This window comes from Struthio camelus, chromosome 16 (genome assembly GCF_040807025.1).
Source record: "Struthio camelus isolate bStrCam1 chromosome 16, bStrCam1.hap1, whole genome shotgun sequence".
NCBI lineage: Eukaryota > Metazoa > Chordata > Aves > Struthioniformes > Struthionidae > Struthio > Struthio camelus.
The window spans coordinates 17,883,183-17,901,509 of NC_090957.1; the positions used below are offsets into that span (position 1 = coordinate 17,883,183).

General features: G+C 37.4%; 2 protein-coding genes across 2 annotated transcripts in view; one reads left to right on the forward strand and one right to left on the reverse strand.

Moving 5' to 3' along the window:
- Positions 1-1,360: 1,360 nt before the first annotated feature.
- On the forward strand, positions 1,361-6,134 carry SPATA22 (spermatogenesis associated 22). The gene is made up of 6 exons (XM_068909791.1): positions 1,361-1,510; positions 1,646-1,741; positions 3,095-3,449; positions 3,780-3,909; positions 4,752-4,849; positions 5,270-6,134. Exons 2-6 carry the CDS (start codon positions 1,662-1,664, stop codon positions 5,459-5,461), a joined length of 855 nt encoding a protein of 284 aa, XP_068765892.1. The 5' UTR covers positions 1,361-1,510; positions 1,646-1,661; the 3' UTR covers positions 5,462-6,134.
- A 79-nt stretch (positions 6,135-6,213) lies between these two features.
- Positions 6,214-18,327, reverse strand: part of LHFPL7 (LHFPL tetraspan subfamily member 7) — a 36,273-nt gene continuing 24,159 nt past the window's right edge. Inside the window, exon 3 of the mRNA XM_068909792.1 lies at positions 6,214-9,483. Within this exon, the coding sequence (XP_068765893.1) occupies positions 9,257-9,483 (227 nt within the window). The 3' untranslated portion in view covers positions 6,214-9,256. The remainder of the gene's footprint in view (positions 9,484-18,327) is intronic.

Genomic DNA, 18,327 nt, shown 5'->3' on the forward strand with positions numbered 1-18,327 from the left:
TTGACTGCCTGTAAATGCGTCCTAAATCCAGTACAACTACTCCCACAGTTTAGAAACATGTCTAAATTGATGCATGCAATGGGGTATACAACGAATTAAGACAGATTGCTACAACATTGCATATGAATTCGATATCTTTAGCGCATGAATTGGTTTGCTTTCTCTACTGATATAACTTTCATACGTTCTTGTTTATTAGGATTCACAAAGAAATGAAAAGGAGTTTAACTGACGCTTCAGCTCGTAGCACAGCAGGTACCATTCATTCTTGTGTACCTTACAGTTTACACCTCTTTATGCTTTTATACATACATATATATATATATTTATGTATAAAAAATATTCAGAGTGGACTTAAATGGATTGTCTGTTTTATGACAGCACAGGACAAAATTTTGAATGGATTCAGGGGACTGGTCACCAAGTGAAAAGTTTAACTGAGGGAAAATTTTGCAGGACAGAGGTCTGGGAATATAAATTCTGTAGGACAATAGCCAGTCTATCTTACTTTTTTATGGAATATCATTCCTCTGGGTAATGTGAAATAATAGAATTGTTAGGTAACGTATTTACGTATTTAAGTATAGGTTGTGTGTCCTTTTGCTGCTGATATGGTATTATTATGTGAATTTTAATTTTAGGTTGTCTGCCAGTACCTCTGTTCAATCAGAAAAAAAGAAGTAGACAGCCTCTCACTTCAAATCCTCTTAAAAACGAGCCTTGTACTAGTTCTGGGACACGAGCTTATGACTTTTCTCCCACATCATTGGGTAAATAAGCTATGTATATTTTTTAATGGTTCTACATCCATTTAAATGTTAACTTTATGACGTATTTTATTAAATTAGACATCAGCCTTATCAAGAACTATATGCCTCCTTTATGGTTATTGCTGAAAAGTTCATTATGTATAAAATGTCCTCCAGGAAGTTTCTTTCTGCTTTATACAATTGAGCTTTCTTACTTTGTGCCTAGAGGGAGGTTGACTCTTTGTATGTTAGAGAATGCGGTAGCATGCTGGCATTTAAATGGAGTCTCTTGGAACTCTGACCTTTTGTTTTCAGTTGATTTCAATCAAAATTCAAGGCCCGTGTTACAAGAGGAAACATTTATAAGATGTCTTTGTAATCCAGAAGAGAATTTGTTCCCTAAATCATGCTTTGAAAGAATGAAATAGGATTCTATCTCTATTATTTTCATTGTTTATTATGGTTCGCTTACAGCAAAAATGTCTCTCTGCTAACAAGAAATGCCTAATGTTTGTAACTTAAGCATTATCTAGAAAAGGCCTGTAATTACAGATATCAGAAGATCAGTCTTCTCCTTTTTTTTTTTTTAATGTTAGACTATTTGTGGAACATTAAGCAAATAAATGATAGGAGCCCTAAGGATACTTACACCTTTCAATCTTTTCAGTTTGTATCCATATGCAATCCTTTGTCTTTTGAGAATTAGGCTGGGGAACTGCAAACGCAGAAGTGACTGAACTGCAGAAAGCAGCAAACAATGGGTATGTAAAAGCAGATTATTTTGTTTTTTTTCATTTTTATTTGGTTATTATTTGTTTCATAAACTACAGTTCACATGTCTGTCTTACAATAAAGCTGCTACTATATCTCTGATACTTTAAATTTATCTTTGAAAGCCAAACAGAACATCAAATGGCTCCTTCGCTTATGGAACCACAAAATGCATCAAAGTCTAATTCAGCAAATGCTGGAAAAAACTTGTATGCCTTCAGGTTGGTATAGTCTGTAAATTGTATTATCCTTAACCAAAATTGTTCTTATTCTCATATGAAAATATATCCTGTATCATTCTATAGTCTAGTTGCATTCAGAAAGACCCTTTTAATTCTCAGATCATCACTGTACTCCTAAACAATTAAATTCTGATTATGAGCCAAAACCTGGTGAAATCAGTGAGTATCTTTCCAGTGTAGCTATTGAGGGCCTATTAATTGGACCTAGTATCTCGCCTTATTATCAGACCTAAAATTCAATCTTACAATAAAAGTGGATAGAATTTGCCTGTTCTTAAATGTTCCTGAGTTATGGCTTAAATATCAGGCATGTCTGAGGTTAACTAGATAAGCTGCTTTACTAATTCTAATTTTCATAGTACAAAAAATCATCAGTTTTTGAGACTCCACTTTGCTTTGCAGTGATGTTTTGCCCACTTTCAACCCAAATTTGTTTTTTCATTGTGAGGATTTCATATCAGCAAAACACTTGAGCACAAACATAAGCTTCTTTGCTGAATCAGAACCGTTACAAATAAATGCTTTAGAAAGGAAGAGGATCAACAGAGAGCCAGGAGAGAAACTCGGAAGTAGAATTCCAGGAATCACTTATCAACAAGTTCAAAACAATTTCTGTCAGTGTACAGTGGGGCAATTATGTATCAGAACATTCAATCAAAGCTGAATTTAATTGTGAATTCCATGGTCTTGCAAACCAAGCAAAAGCTTACAGACTCAGATGCCCAGAGCTGGTAGAAAAATCTTCCAGCAATGTTATAATCATCCTTTTCTCTCTTCCCTTCCGCCGGTTCTTTTCAAATGGCAAGAAGAGAGTGTGAATAAGTATCTTTCAAAGAAGTGCCTTCTAAGGCGAAATGGAATGGAGATGGAAGCAATGTCTGGGCCTCCTTTTAAAATGTAGGCTTTGGAAAACATAAACTCCAGCACTAGAGTTTGTTTTAAATGGTTTCTTCAGTAATGGTGGTGGAAGGATAATTCAGAAATACTCTCAGAAGAAATTTTGCTTATTTTATTTTAAAATTAAGAAAAGCATGTAAATCTTAGGTCAGGAAAGAGCCCTTATGCCAGACAGTAATTTAAAAAGTTTTAAAGTCCTAATGAATTCAGCAGATTTAAACACACATGTCATTACAGCTCTGTATACGGACAAAATTTAAGTGCACACTCCAGTGGAGTCTGTTGGAGTGGAGTTTACTGGAGCCTAAACATACGCTAGATATTTTTAAAATCTAAAAGAATGACACGTAGAATGCATTTATATACTTTAATTACTTATCTGAATATTCAGAATGGGTATTGTAATATTGAATTATATATTATGTTACACTGCAGGGCAGAAGAGAAGACTACCAGTACTAAAGTTTGGAACAGAAATGTGTGTACTTCTTTAAGTAACAGGACAGATTTAATATCTGATAGTGGAATTATTCGAAAGTTTGAGAACATTTCAAGTAGTTTGAAAACTGTTCAGCAGCAAAAAAACCCTGGTAACCATAATTCTTCTCAGCATATCAAAACAGCAGAAATCAGCCAAACATACTCATCTAAAGCACAATGGCCAGTGAAACCTAATACTGTATCAAGAAGTCTGCAAGATCACAGTCTGTCATATAAGTTTAACCACAATATTCAGCAAAATAAAATGAATGAAAAACAATTTAATTGTGTTCAAGAAGACAAAACGCAGGTAAACTTATGGAGAGAGTTAACAGGAAGATACAGTGAGGAAAACGGTGGAGAAAAAAAAGAAAATTAAGGAAAGATGAGGCTTTCATCAGTCCTAGCTGTCTTAGTAAACCCTTAAGTTTCTGAAAATTTGAATTTGAGATTTTCACGTTATAATAACCTAAAATCCCCAGCATGGTCAAATAAATTGATAGGGATTTATTTTTCTAGTCTGAAAAAATACTCTAGTGTTAATGTAAATATTGCATATTTAACATAATATGTAAATGTCTGTCTACCTTTCAAAAGTCTGTGAGTGTTTCTAATGGGAGTTTTCATCTTTCTTTGAAAGGAAATTTCATCATTTCAATTAAAACTTAAAGAAAAACAGAATTCTTTGCGAATCATATCTGCAGTCATTGAAAGTATGAAGCACTGGAGTCAGTATGCTTATAAAACTGTACTATTATTTGAAGTTTTGGGTAAGCATGGTAGATTGTGCTATAACTGATAATAATGGTGGGACAGCCACTAAGAGAAAATGTGTTATTAAGTGTAGGAACAAGCTGAAATATTTAGAAAACCAAAATACTGGCATGAGTGCCATTTAATTTTTGTGCTGGGAGATACATTCAGCTATTAAAGGTGACCAAAATAGGAATAAAATTAATAATATTGTCACCCTCCAACATTTAAGCTCTTTCTCTCCTGTTTTTTTCTTTTCCTTTTTTTTGGTATGTATTACAGTAAATTTTCCTACTAAACAGAGACCTTCTGTAGGGACGTACTGTTTTACAGTAATTTTTAATAGAATTAATCTGGGAATCAGTCCAAACTTGGGAGTGCTTCTAAATGGAGATGACTTTTAGTGGCTTCGCTTTGCATTTTAATTGACATTGCCTGAGAAATGAACCTAACAAGAGATGACAGAAATGACTGAAGTCTTTAAATCAAGATGAATAAGAATTTATGTTATAGCGGGATTGCAGGAAACTCCCATATTGACAAGACTGCAAATATTTATAATGTTCATTTGCATGTGAGGATGAATAAAGCTTTAAGAGAATTTTGTTTTGCTCTGGTTAACAAGGGAATTACCTGTTTCCAGTGATGATGACAAAAAACACATTTGGTCACTCACTATGTAAAGCCTCTAATTTGCATTGGAACTTGCAGTACCGCCCACATGCGTTGTGGTAGAAAGCTGATGCTAATATATATGTTAGTGCTTTTGTGTAGTAGATGTTGTCACAATATCTTTGTATATCGTATTTAGTACTGCACTGATATTTACATCCTCATTTATTTTTGCTAAATGGCATAGGCACACTCGATTCTGCAGTCACACCCGGAGCATACGGGGCAAAGAATTTTCTTTTGAGAGATGGAAAGGAGAGTCTGCCATGTGTATTTTATGAAATTGTAAGCATTTCCATATCCATACATAATGCAGACACTGCTAGCTACAGTCCCTTTTATGAAGTTAATAATGCATGTTCTAATAAAACAGAAAGTTAATGTATAAAAGGAAAGTTGGAAACTTATATACTATATTGCTGCCAAAGTGGTCTAGAGTAGTAATCCAGCCACTATTTAAGTGGCCTTAGACTTCTGTTTTACCAAAAATACTGAAGATGTAGATGGTAATTTCAGTTCAGCTCCTAAGTAGTTGATAATGGCAAAGAAGCTGATATGGAAGTAAATGCCTTCTACATTTGATACAGTCTTCAGAAATCCACTAATAACTAACAGCATTTATTCCCCAGACATTTTGAAAGCTTTGTTCATATCAGAAAGGTGATTTTTTTTGTTTTTGTTTTGTTTATTATGCTCTTTATGAAGGACCGGGAGCTTCCAAGACTGATTAGAGGTCGAGTGCACAGGTGCATGGGAAACTATGACACAAAAAGGAACATTTTCAAGTGTGTCTCTGTAAGACCAGCAACTATTCCCGAACAAAATGCTTTCCAAGAATTTGTTAAAATCGCAGATGTTGAGATGACAGCATATGTAAAAACAATGAATGAAATTTAAAACGATTGAAATGGTTGGCCAACGCTTATTTTCATTCATCACTACCCGTGAAGGCTGCACATCCTAAAGCATTTATCAAAACTAATACTGAAAATCTTATTAAATAATTGAAAATTCACTAGGCTGTATTATCCAACAAATGTTGATAACAATGTTTTGATGTTTCCATATGCTACATTTTGTAGTTTATCTTTGCTAGTTACCTATGCAATAACAAATTTTAGTTGCCTACTTGAATAGAGCTTATTGAAGAAATTCTGAATAAAAAATGTTGAACTTGATTATAAGTACATTATTTATACAAACTCTTTTTGTTTAACTAAGTGGAGCCAAGTCCTATCCTTTGTAATGAAACGGGTTTTTTTAGTCAATTTTATTAAAAAAAAAAAAAAAAGGCCCTTATGGTCCTTTTTCACTGTGACAATTGCAAGGAGTATCCCATTCATAGCACTTCTGTCTGTTACCTTATGTATGCAGGTATATGCATCACTGAAACCATAGGGAAATTGCTCAAGGGCTCAAAGGAATTTGGGGAGAGATGACTTGAACACAGAACTTCCTTGCTTTTGCCATGGGACTGTCTTTCATGATGGATGGACCAGGTTCTTGTTTATGTGTCTTTGCCTTCAAACATTAACTCTTAGAGATTATTCCTGCTGTTTATATTTCCTTTTCCCCTTATCCTGTTCCCCTACTTCAGAAGCTTGTTACTAAATCTGATGGGAATTGTAAACCAAAAAAAGTCAAGAAAATTGTGAACAGTGTAACTTTTTTATTATACATTGTTGGCAATTGGAAATTTCACATTTAAAATAATTGAAATATTGTATCCAACAAGTCAAATACAGAAAACGGTTAGTATTCTAAAAAGGAGTCAGCTAATCAACGCAGAAACACATTAATGGAAAATACAGCTTTAGTTACACTTAAAAAATTATATATTTAGAATAAAACTTGAACCTGATCCAGTAATTTGTTCGACTTTTAACAAGAAAACGCTTTTACACAATTTCACTTCCAGACAGTCTTTATTAAAAAAAGTGATCTGTCAGTGTTAGAAAATGTATTGTTAACAACATCCCACTTTAAGTTCCAAATGAGGATCTAAAGGATATGCTTTACTAACTGTTGTTAGAATCATTTATATTATCAACTCTAAATTCTGTGCTAAACTGGTTCTGAACATGGACGTTTACATGACAGTTTCATCTATCCAATTGCAAAGGTCATATACATATCCTCAATTTCCTTTAAATAGTATAACATATTAAAGAAAGCTACAAATGGAGGCATTAGTTTAACTCATAAAAGGTGAAGAAGGTTACAGGAAGTAGAGCTTGAAATCGTTCAAAGCAGAAAGCAGTGTTGTAATGTGTCAGACTCCATTGTAACAGTGAAGTTAAAATTACAAAGGAAGCTTACAAAGTGTGGGACCAGGCCTGCAAGCACATGTGCATGTAATCAGCAGCACACAAGTGTTGTAGTCCCACGATTTCTATTGAATGAATGATGGTTCCAGTTCTACACATATGAAAGTTATATTAATAAGCAATGACAGGAATGGGCCATTTGTGTCTACTCTGTATGTTTTGGATATTAATAAAAATCTAGCATAATTTTACTCTCAGTAAGCATTTGGATCTTTGCAAAAACTATTTTCTATTTTACACTAACAAATCACTTTTTCTAGTGAAACATTAAGTGAACAATCGTAAACATTACACAAAACAGAAAAAACTCTACATAATACAGTTTTTATACATTATTCAACATTTTTCAGTTGATGATTTTTTTTTTTTTTTTACCATATTTATCCTGTCTTGTATAATGGTTCTAGTGTAAAGGCACAGGTCGGTTAGGAAAGAAAAGCCTGCATCTCTTTCTCGCTCTACATTGCAGTTATGATTTTCTTTTTACCTGTTTTTTGTTCATTTTTTCCTCACTTTTCTGACTTTTATATGAAAATTATCAATTTCAGCCATTCATTAAAAAAAAAGTAAGACATTACTAAAAAGTACATTGCTATACAGAAATGACTGGAATTTATTCTTTTTACTTTAGAGACGTTCCTTCAACCTACTTTGTTAAATATTTGGAAGATTTAATTCCTTAGTCATTGTGGGCAAAAACACATAGCGCTCTCTCTCAGTGTACTTATATCTTCTCTGAAATCTGTATTTTAGAAGATTAATAATGGAACTTCATAAGTTTCTGTGCAGAATTTGCTTTTAGAGTGCATGAAAATGCAACAACAGGCAATTATTTTGGAAAATAATAACGTTCCATTAATGTTCAGAAGGTGGAGGAATGTAAATAAGACTGTATAACTCTTTGACATGTATTAAAATAAAATGATCTGTTCTGTCTTCGCATTTTTCGACATTTCTTTATCTGTCCCTTCATGTACACTTTTAATTAAAAAAAAATCACAAATTAGTTGGGCCCAGCTAAGTGAAGAATAATAAATTTGATCACTTGGTTTGTGCCAAAATACAAAACTGAGAGGTACAGCTCTGAATTAAATATAAACTATGCTGTTTATTTATTAATAAATAATAGAAAATAAAAGATTATGTAGTAAAATGAGAATAGGATTAGAATTCAATTTTTATTTTAAATGAAAAACATAAGAGTCGAGTGAGATTAGAACCCAATGTTTCTTTTGCATAAGGCAATCAAAAGTGCACTTACTTCAATCCTAGATAGCAGTGAATCCAAATGCTATTGTAGAAATTAGAGTTCACGGATTTCATTTACAAATACCCGTGAAATAGGGGCCATTTTCTAGTTCTGACAGGACACCAGAACCTTATCCATGTTAAGCAGCATTTCACTTCACAATAATTAGGATATAGTTAGGATAATGGGCTATTCAACAGGAATGGAAATATCAGAATCCAGTCCGTTCTGACTTGTTTTGTCATTCCATAAAAGGCCTATGGGCACTTACGTTTTTAAACAAAGTATTTGCTTTTCCAGCCTTAAAAAACAGCCAACAAAAAACAAAACCTACAGCTGTCATGGTTCACATGATTTTGTAAAATTCCACATAAAATTATCATCTAGAGAAATATATACAACATTCTTATCCCTTTTTTTTCCTATTGTTAAACAGATCATCATTGAGCCTTTGCAAGTGGTCAGATCTCTCTCTGACAAAAAGTTATCTAAAACATGTGCAAGTCTCCATGAAGATGACTTTATATCTTGAATATCAGCTCAATAGTAAAAAGCGTGCCTACAACTTACAGCGTGCAGGTACTACTAAAACATATAGATTAAAAAGAAACATTTTGCTTGTATACAATTCTTTTTAGATTTCAAGCTTAATTTTAGGTCATGGCTAGTAGCAGGCTTTTTTTCACTAATCAAAATAATAACAAAATATCATTATTGATTTTAAAATTATTGGGTTAATAAAAGTTTTGACATTTAATAATATATAAAAAGGTGAATCAAAGCTTTTAAAAGACTTACGGTTTTGAGACACAAAAGAAACTGTTTGGGAGGTAGACAGATGTTTTGAGGATAAACAGATTTTTTTTTTGTCTAAGGCATTATGCCAGTATATGTTTAGAGCAGTATAAAGGCTGCTGATTAATCTTAGTTCAATTCCAGAGTGTTCACTAGTCATACTTACGGAAGACTATCAATGCACTTTTGGTCTTTGTGTGTCTGACCTTCTCTCCCCATCTCCTTGTTTTCTTTAGCAATACAGCTAAATGGAAGTGCTATAATAATTTCTGCCCATTGCCTGTAGACAGGGATGGTCTGTTCTTAAACAATAATAAAACACTATAAAATAGTAGGTATTGGAGTTGGAGATATGTGCTCTTTTGGTGCATATTTTGCAAAGAATGGTAAAAAGACAGACAACATGACCCCAACAATTGCCAGCATATACCCCCATCCGATCTGGCAGTCTCCTGCATAGTAGATGTCTGAATTCTCACAGAATCTCTTCACAGTAGCAGAGTTGAAACCAAAAGGATAAACCAAAAGCCCGGAAGCCATTATGAACACTAGAGAGAAGGAAAAAAACAGCGATTATTATTGAGCACTTAATTCCTTGAAAAAAATTGTTTATTTTAGAAAGACAAGTATATGTTATATTAAAATTAATGGAAAAAGTAATAGCTTAAAAATATATATGTTTTGTCTCAGAATATCTTCCCTTTCTGAATTACCTCTTATGGACAGCAATGGGAGCAAATTGGCATAGGGATTATTTTCATGAGGATTATTGCCCTTTACATAACTTCAGAAATGTTGTAATCCAAATTATGTAGCAATTGGCAAAGTAAGATGATTCAAATATAATGGAATCCAGAGGAGAAGAATTTCTAAGTGTGCAGATTCTAAAAGAGCTTGATTTTCTTGTGAGTAGCATTTTTGCACTTGTGAGAAACTATTACATCATTCTATCAAATAAAAACTTTCAATGAAGGGTTTAAATGTAGTTTTTCAGAGTCTGCTACTTAGGTTCTACTATAAGCATTTTCTCATTATTGTCAATATAACAAACTTACATTGTTAAAAACAATCCTGTGTTTGGCTCAAAGATCATGAGACGAAAAACAATACAGTCTGTGTTCTTTATAACTGGCTTTTAGCGTTTGAGCCTTTCAGAGCATTTTTGTGGCGTTTTCTCTGTAAGCGTGAGGATAAGAAAAAAATTCCAACCTAAAGTTCCCATATCATCCAGTTTTGACAGCATAGGCTCTAGCAACACTAAATATAACAAGACGTGGTAAAAATCTAGAGTTTCAGTAAGATAAGGCACAAAGTTAAAGTAACAGGGAAGCCCTATGAGTGAGTCCAAGTTTTTAGTCCTTCTAGCCAAATACAGTAGCAGATTAATCCAGCATAATGTGATGAAGAAATAGATCCGAAATACAAGCAAAGCTTAAGCCACCTCTTGATGTTGGAAAGTTGGACCTGCCTCCTGCAATTAGACAATCTGTGTTATCTGTTAACTATTAATAGAACGTCACAGATTTTACCATCTTTAATGAATATATTTTATATTTAAATAATAGGCTTATGCAATTAATTTAATGAATGTCAGCAGAATTATGTTCAGCCTTGAAAATAAGTAATTTGTCTGCCCAAGCTGTAAGTCACGGCAGTGGTACAGATGCAGTAAAATACTCTAGGTACAATTCTCAGAGCCTGTTTTTGTCCACCTTGGAAGCCAAGAGCAGCTGAGCTAGGCTGATGCGAAGGGCTGTGCAGTCCCCGCCACTGTATATACCCCTTGTTTGAGAGAAAAGGAGCCACGGAGAAACCATCTTTTCTGTTCTTTGTGCTACTGAATTACCACTGCATTTAAAATCTCTACTGCATTTTAAAAGGCGTGATTTTATATATCAAACAGATACTATGAAGCAGTTCCTTTGTCCACCTCCCCATCCTTCCAGAACAGCATTCGGTTCAAATTTGGACTGGATTGTTAGTAATTCAGGAATACTAATAATTAGAATTGCCTATTGCATTTGACCTGGTAGATAATTCATAGCCAGCAAATATTTAATTAAACATTACGATAATAAAACAAACACTACATGCTATTCTGTGCATTTGCAATTGCCTACCTGAATTGCCTTTCAGGTAGGGAATGAGCATGTTACTTCAATTATAATATTGGAGAGGCTTAATCTAAAAAGTATCCACTAAAACGGGCAACCACTCATTAACCTTTTTTTTAATTAAAAAAAAAATTAATAAGCCTGTAGGTTGCTTGAAGCGAAAAAGTTTAATACACTCAGCCTGTAAAGTCCTTGCATAATTTGAATAAAACCTTTCCTTCTAGTATAAATGGAACCACTGAATTAATGTCTTTTAAAAAACAATACTATTATAATGGCTCTGCCATTAAACAAAAGCAGAGAAGCCTGCCCTCAGCATCTTGGCCCAAGCTGAAGCCAAGTACAGAGAATAAAGGTGTATATTATGCAGACCCCGCTCAACTACACGCACATTATTAGACCACTGAAAACAATTCGGAATTAAAACTGAAGCTAAACTAGACGCGCACAAACATCTAGTCTAGCAAAGGTCACTGAGCTCGAGGGCCGGCCCGTGTCCACCGCGCGCGAGCTCAGCCCAAAAGCTGTGCGGCACCCCTGCGCGCCCCGGCAAGCTCCAGAGCGCCCTCGCCGCAGGCAGAAACACACGGCCGCAACCTTGGAGAACAACCGGGAGCGGAGACTTCTCCTACTGGAAAGTCTGTGGGTGTGTTTAAGCTGCTGAGGTTGAGCAATAACCTATGTTCATCCCTCGGCCTAGGCGTGCTGTAGCATTCGCTCGCGGGCTACTGCAGCTAAGCAGCAGAACAGAGGCTACCATGTAAACTGGATGCCCGGCGTGGCCACGCTCCAACAGCAGGCTGCACAAGAGCTTCACGCTGCATGAAGACTCTTGAAATAGCCCCACGGTGCAAAACCTGGCAAATGCTGGGCCCGCTTGTGAAAGAAACTGAGCCAGTTTTAAGAGAAACAGCACAGCAACTGTCCTAAGCAAGAAGCAGCTCTAAAATTAAAATTTCAGTTTGTTCATCGTTTCAAAACCAAAATAGTCCACGCGTCTCGGTCTGCAAAACAAAACATTTTGCAGCATTGTAAGCAACGGTTTTATCGTAATTCTTTTAAAACTTTGTTAACTGTTAAAATTTGGCGTCTTTCTCACAAAGCCTTGCTCTACTTCACATATCTGTCCATATAGATGTTTTCTTCTTGATTGGGTAGCACGGAATTATTCTGAAGGTCGCGTTTCACAGTGACAACCCGTGTTTTGATTACCACTCGGTGCTGATGTTTTATAGTTGCATTTAATGGAAGAAGATGATTGTTTTTTTGAAGGCTCGAAATAATCTGTCACAGTAGAACACAATGTGTTCACATACCAAACGGGCTAAAAAGTTACCCAGGGTTTTGTATCCTCAGGCACATCATGGAACGACCTCATTATTCTTGTTTAGGTGCTCTCTTTCTTACAAAGGCTCCAAATACTGAATGGCCTGTTATTATCTGCAGAAGGCAAGCTTGCAGCCCTGGTGCTAATGACTGCGTAATGGTGCTGTCCATCAGCAGGGCCATTAGCTGGGAGCCGCGCAAAGAAGCAATGGAGCTCCATTTGGGCTCCTCATATCACACTCAGTCCTCTGCACCACGGACAGTGAGTGTGTATCACCGTTACGTGTAGTGTAACCCCCCTGTCGTACAAGACAGACAACGGATTTGGGCCTATTCCGCAGTGGGAAGCAGATTGAGGGTAGAGGGGACTTGCTCATAAAATAGATAGTTGAATTTCTTGCCTTAGCATGGTTTGACTGATCATTTGGTGCCTCAAACTGTTGCCACCCATCTCCCTGGATCTTGTTAAAAATGTGCCTTCTTTCGTTTTAGAAGCGACGCACCGTATTTGTTACCGCGAGGACCTCATCCCTTGCGGTCTCACCAGTAAGTCACAGTCATTGCTGACGGCGAGGTGGTTTCTAGCCAAGTCCACGTGCATCGGTTCAACTGTAAGATACTTTTATTTCTACTTTCTAATCTTCTGCCCTCCCAAACAGCTAGAGTCTCACCCTCTTCCTCGCTCTTCCTCTTCACTTTGCTGGTGTCCCGCAGCCAGGCAGTACCTGGCAGCTGCTCCTCGGCAGGCTTCGGTAGCCGAGGCCGTACCACGGGGCTGTGCTCTCGCTCCTTGTGCTGGCCCACAACCTTAAAAAGGTGGGTTTCCTCCTTTTTTTAAAAAAAGTGGGTTCCTGAATTTGTCAATTTCTAAAGAAAGTAACTTTAATTAATAGGAATAAGAGAATATTAGGAAGGCATGTCTTTTGATGGAAAACTGGGCATTTTGTACAAAAGTTTTAAACAACTGGCGATAATAGTAATGAATTAATGTCAGTTCTACTCAGGGAAAAGTAGCAATTTCTGCTACTTTAAAATCTAATAAACTATAACTCTTTATCATTGCACTGGTTCATTCGTTTCACTAAGCTCCTGAAGCTCTGTTACAGAATTCTTACCGTCCAAATTTTTGAAGGACAATTCACTTACTGCACACATTCTTATAACAAACTACAACTAGAAAAAAACACAAGTGTAACTCTGTTCTCAACTCTATGTTTAATTATTTAAATCTATCATGTACCATTTTTAGGTTTCCTTTAAGATGGATTTAAACGGAAGTAGTGGTTTGCATTTCCCTAGAGTGTGTGTAGAGGGCACCAACGTCCAACTCTCTTCAATATCATGCACAAAAAAGCCCAAATGGCTATTCCCATTTCCACTTCTTTCTCCAAGACTGCTGGAGTTTTCAAGGTACAAAACAGAAATAATTGGGCAGTTTTCTGTACCATGAAGCAGGAGTACGCAACCTTGGTTAAGCTTATGTTTCTGCATCGTTCCAGAGAACAACCACAAGTGCCAACAGGTTAAGAGAGTAATTTCCATCGGCGTTAATCGCTTGCTTGTTCACATCGTCTTTTCATGCACTTGCTAATTTAGAAGGCAGTAGTGCAAACACATCTTTTTTTCCAGCAGGTTTTCATCCAAATTATGCAAGAGTAAGCTCTTAATCATGATTAAGCTAAGTATTATCAGAAATCATTGACCATAAAAATAAAATCTTTCTTGTCACTCAAAATGCTCCATTTCCACAGGGCACATTTGCAGTTTTCTGTTCCTACATCTAGTGACCTCAATAGGACAGTAACCCAGAAGGGTTTCCAATCTGATTCCCATTCCAGGTTCACAAACATCCTTCCACTGGCTACCAACAAAGAAGGTGGCAAAATCATATCATAAGTTTTCATTATTTTCCCTGTGTCTTTAATGTATAGATAGTCAACGGGAATTGTAACTGAGCATTCATCACCTGTTGTGCGTTCCTGGCAATCATGCCTATAACACCAGCGGCTGGAGTCTGTAGAGATGACGTTTTAATAGAAAACGTAGCAAAGCAGGCCTGGAGTAGGTGATCCATAACGCTATTTTTGCAGTTAATTCTCAGAACATACCCGAACAACGCTCCACATTTAAGCCATCTCTCTTTTAAAATATGGCCAAGCCCTCTGTGACTTCCCTCCCCTTTTTAGACTGTCGAAACACCACTGAATTAATACAAAAGGAATGATGGCTTCTTTTGTTTAGGTAGGAGCGCGCTTTTTACGTTCCTTAATGAAAACAGTAAGCGTGAGAATCCCTACCATTGGCATGTTATAATGAAAGGCACTGTAACCAATGTTTGAACTCTGAGAACTAGGCGTGGAAACCCCAAAATGGACCATAAATGTGACAGAGATCAACAAGAACGGTGGAGGGGAGATTATTTTATTTTGTTGTATTTGCTAGGATGTTTAGATGATATGTCCACTGTCACTCAGACCAGTGAACGTCTACTTTCTGTATCCTTGCAGCTGAGCGCTGGTATCGAGCCTTCCCGCGGAATCCATAAATCGAGAGCCCTGTCGCTCGAGTGATCCTCTGCCTAGCTCTGCATGGGGCTAATAACTCATGGCCGGGGCGGGCAACGCACAGGCTCTGTTCTGAGCAACGCCAAGCCGTCCAGGACGCTTCAGGGCTTTGTTTATACTTTGCTGCGTTTGTGATTTAGGTTTGTCAACCTTTAGAGGTTGAAGATGCTCTTATGAATCTACTGACTGAAACAAAGAGTCATCAGGGAGTCAGCTGCCTGGACTGGATGTGAGAACGCTTGGAATAGAGCTGCTGACATTTTTAAAAATAAATGTATTTGAAAAAGCAATGGCCTACTTTTGCTCATTGCTTTGAGGTTACTTTTATCCTATTAAGCCGTGAAAGGAACTCCACAAAAGCGAGAGGTGAATTCAAGGAATAGGATAGTCATTTTCTTCTATGGAAGCAATTTTAAGATCAGCTCAAGGACCCCTTCTAATGCAGTCTAGGAGAGGCTACGTTAGGAAACAGCACTGCTCGGGGCCCCGGGGAACAGACGACCAGGGGCAGCGTGGGGATCTCACTCTGCTCCAGCTAAGGCACTGGCGCTGCGGCTTCAAAGACAGAAGAGTGAATATGCGTTATAGCCTTGTCAAGAGGTAACAGCAAAAGATACTTCTGGAAGAAAAATCACATTTCTGTTTCACGTCATTCTGTACCCAAATATGCATATAAAATAAAATTGACATAATAGGGCTGCAAGGGTTTGCAAATAGCACATGATGTTAGGGATTTCCAATTAAAAGTCTACTTGCTACAAACTGCTGAAGCCACAGGTAGCAAAATAGGCTGCGTGCTTGAACCTTCTTCCTGAAAATGCCTACCATAAGATTAGTTGTCTTAGAATTTTAATTTGCTTATTTTGGCAGTATGTTATATTCCTGATTGTGGAATTAAGCTTCTCTTAAGCTTTTCCTTATGTTTATTTGATTTTATTTCTATCATTTTAAATAAGAAGGCAGATGCGACCAAAAGCACAGGCACCCTAATGCAAAGGCAGGCGCGCAGCTAACGGCTGAGCAGCACCAAGAAAACCCTTCAGATGGTAACTCGGCCAGGCAGCGGCAAAACCAGCACCTCCTGCTCTCCCGCGCTGCCTCGCCTGCTCTCAGGGATTTCCAGCGCTCTTCCCAAGCGTATATTTTTGTAGCTTGTCTGAAAGGCTACCACTTTCAGGACATTTTGGACACAAGTGGTACAAGTTCCCCTAAAGGAAATGCTAAATTAGATCAAAGCACAGCTGTTCTCCACGGTAATCTTTGCACACGAGCACACAAAACGAGAAGCAAGATGGAGTTTGGGGCTGCACGCAAGTTACTGATTCTGCCTGGCTACTTCAGAAAAGGACAAATTACTGCAGGGAATTTTGGTGAAAGCTGAAATGCACCCAGAATCAGCAGGCAGCATTTTAAATGTCAATTGAGCGTAAATGCAACGCACAGGAAAGTGACTTTTCAAAGAGAAAACAAAAGGCGACCAAATCCCGCCGCTACGGAAGGGAAACTTTTGCGGGGTGAGGCACGGGAGCCACTGCTGCACGCCGGGTCGGGCACGCGCAGCGCCCGGGCGCCTGAAAGCAGCCCCAGCAAGCGAAACGGAGAGCGGGGAAAAGGGATAATAACACCTGCCTATTTGGCCTCAAAATGCAGCTCTCTTCCTTTGTAAGTGAACAAAGAGCGGGAACGAGTACTAATGCTACAGCCACTTCTGACGTGTTACAGTTTAGCTCTTCTCTTTTGTAAAAAATTATTCTGTTGGCTTCATTTCAGTCATGTTGTGATTTGAAGAACATGTATCAGTCCTGGACTGTTGCCAGATAAGTAGAAGATTATGCCAGGTTTTCTTCTAGCTTCTCTAAATGGTGCAACTCACAAGGTAGCATTTAACAGCTACAGTATGAATGTGGTTATAAAGCAAGCTATAGAGCTCGTCAAAGCCCTTTGTTAGCTAACAAAGAAAATGCACTAGTTTGTATAATGTCTCCAAACTCTGTGATTACATAAATGCCACGTATGTGACTACAGCTCACAAGCTAAGTGGCTGCATCGGGTGAAGGAACTGATATTTTCACATATGCACGGGTGCAAATCCACTGGGAAATACATGTATGCAAAATGTTGGAGAATGGTACTGCAGCATTTCAGTTTATCTGGGTTTAGCTGATTAGGCACAGATTATTTAAATAAAACTAACACAGAAAAAGAGCGCCCACACATCTTTGTTTATACACGTCTTTTTAGGACCACTTAAATCCTCACTCGAGTTCTGTTGGCACAACTGCCTCGTTCAGACAGGCCCTTGCTGCACAAATAGCCCGACAGTGCTTCAGAAACGTCTGACAATTGCACAAACAGCTAAATCTACCCCACTTTTGTAACCAAAAGGAGTGGAATCTAACTATCCAGACTTTGGAAGAGCAATTCTCCGAAGCCAACACAGAAGTAATTGGGTTTGGTAATTGCTGCATTAGCTGCAAGTTTATTAAGAGCCGCAAAAGGAAATGCCATCCCAGTGACCTTTGAGGTTGCGTTTCCCAGCGTGTTTTCTACATGAGACCAAATGATGAAACTTCACTATTTCTGCCAAGTGAGTGGTGGCTGTGGTGAAGATTTATAGATGTAATCTGGTAATCTATGGGCCTAATCATGCAGTTATAGAGTTGCATGTCATACACTCCAAAAGGCTGAAATGATCTAGGGCTGTGTGGGCTATGGCGAAGGAATGCATTTTGTCACCTGCAAGGTTAGAAGACATACAGCCTGTTTAGCTGACTGTAAAGGGGAGTGACAAGTGCTAATGTATCTCAAAACAGTGAACTGTGTTACACAACATTTTGCAAGACTCAGGGAGTTAAGAAATGGGGACTGTCAGATGCACTCTGATTTGGAAGCCTTTTAAATTTTCTTTTTGTGTTGCTTCAGCAATTATATATATTTTCTATTTAACTTTTTGGAAATGAGATAAGTCATGCTCGCTTTAGCTTTTTCAGAACAGCAAACGCAGACGCAAACTAATACTATAATATGGAGTTATTTAAGCGTTGGGTTCTTCAGGTGAGAGCAGCATGTTCAGGATGCATTGTGCCTGCAATGTGCCTGTATTCCCTTATCTCTGTGCTACATTTTATTGTTAGCAGTTAAGAAGTGCTAATAAAAAGTGCTCTATTTTCGGTAAACGTAATATGGAGCACATTTTCCAAGCGATGCACGTTGCTTAACTGCTCAGCTCCATTTCTACTGATAGAAATAAAGGAGGCGAATGCTTCGCTTCTCTTTGGGATTTACCTACCCGTGCCAGCTTCTACCGCGTTCGCCCAGCGCAGGCAGAGGGAATGAAACTGATGACTGAAAAATTAATTAATATTTCTTCTTGTGATCTTTGGGCTAA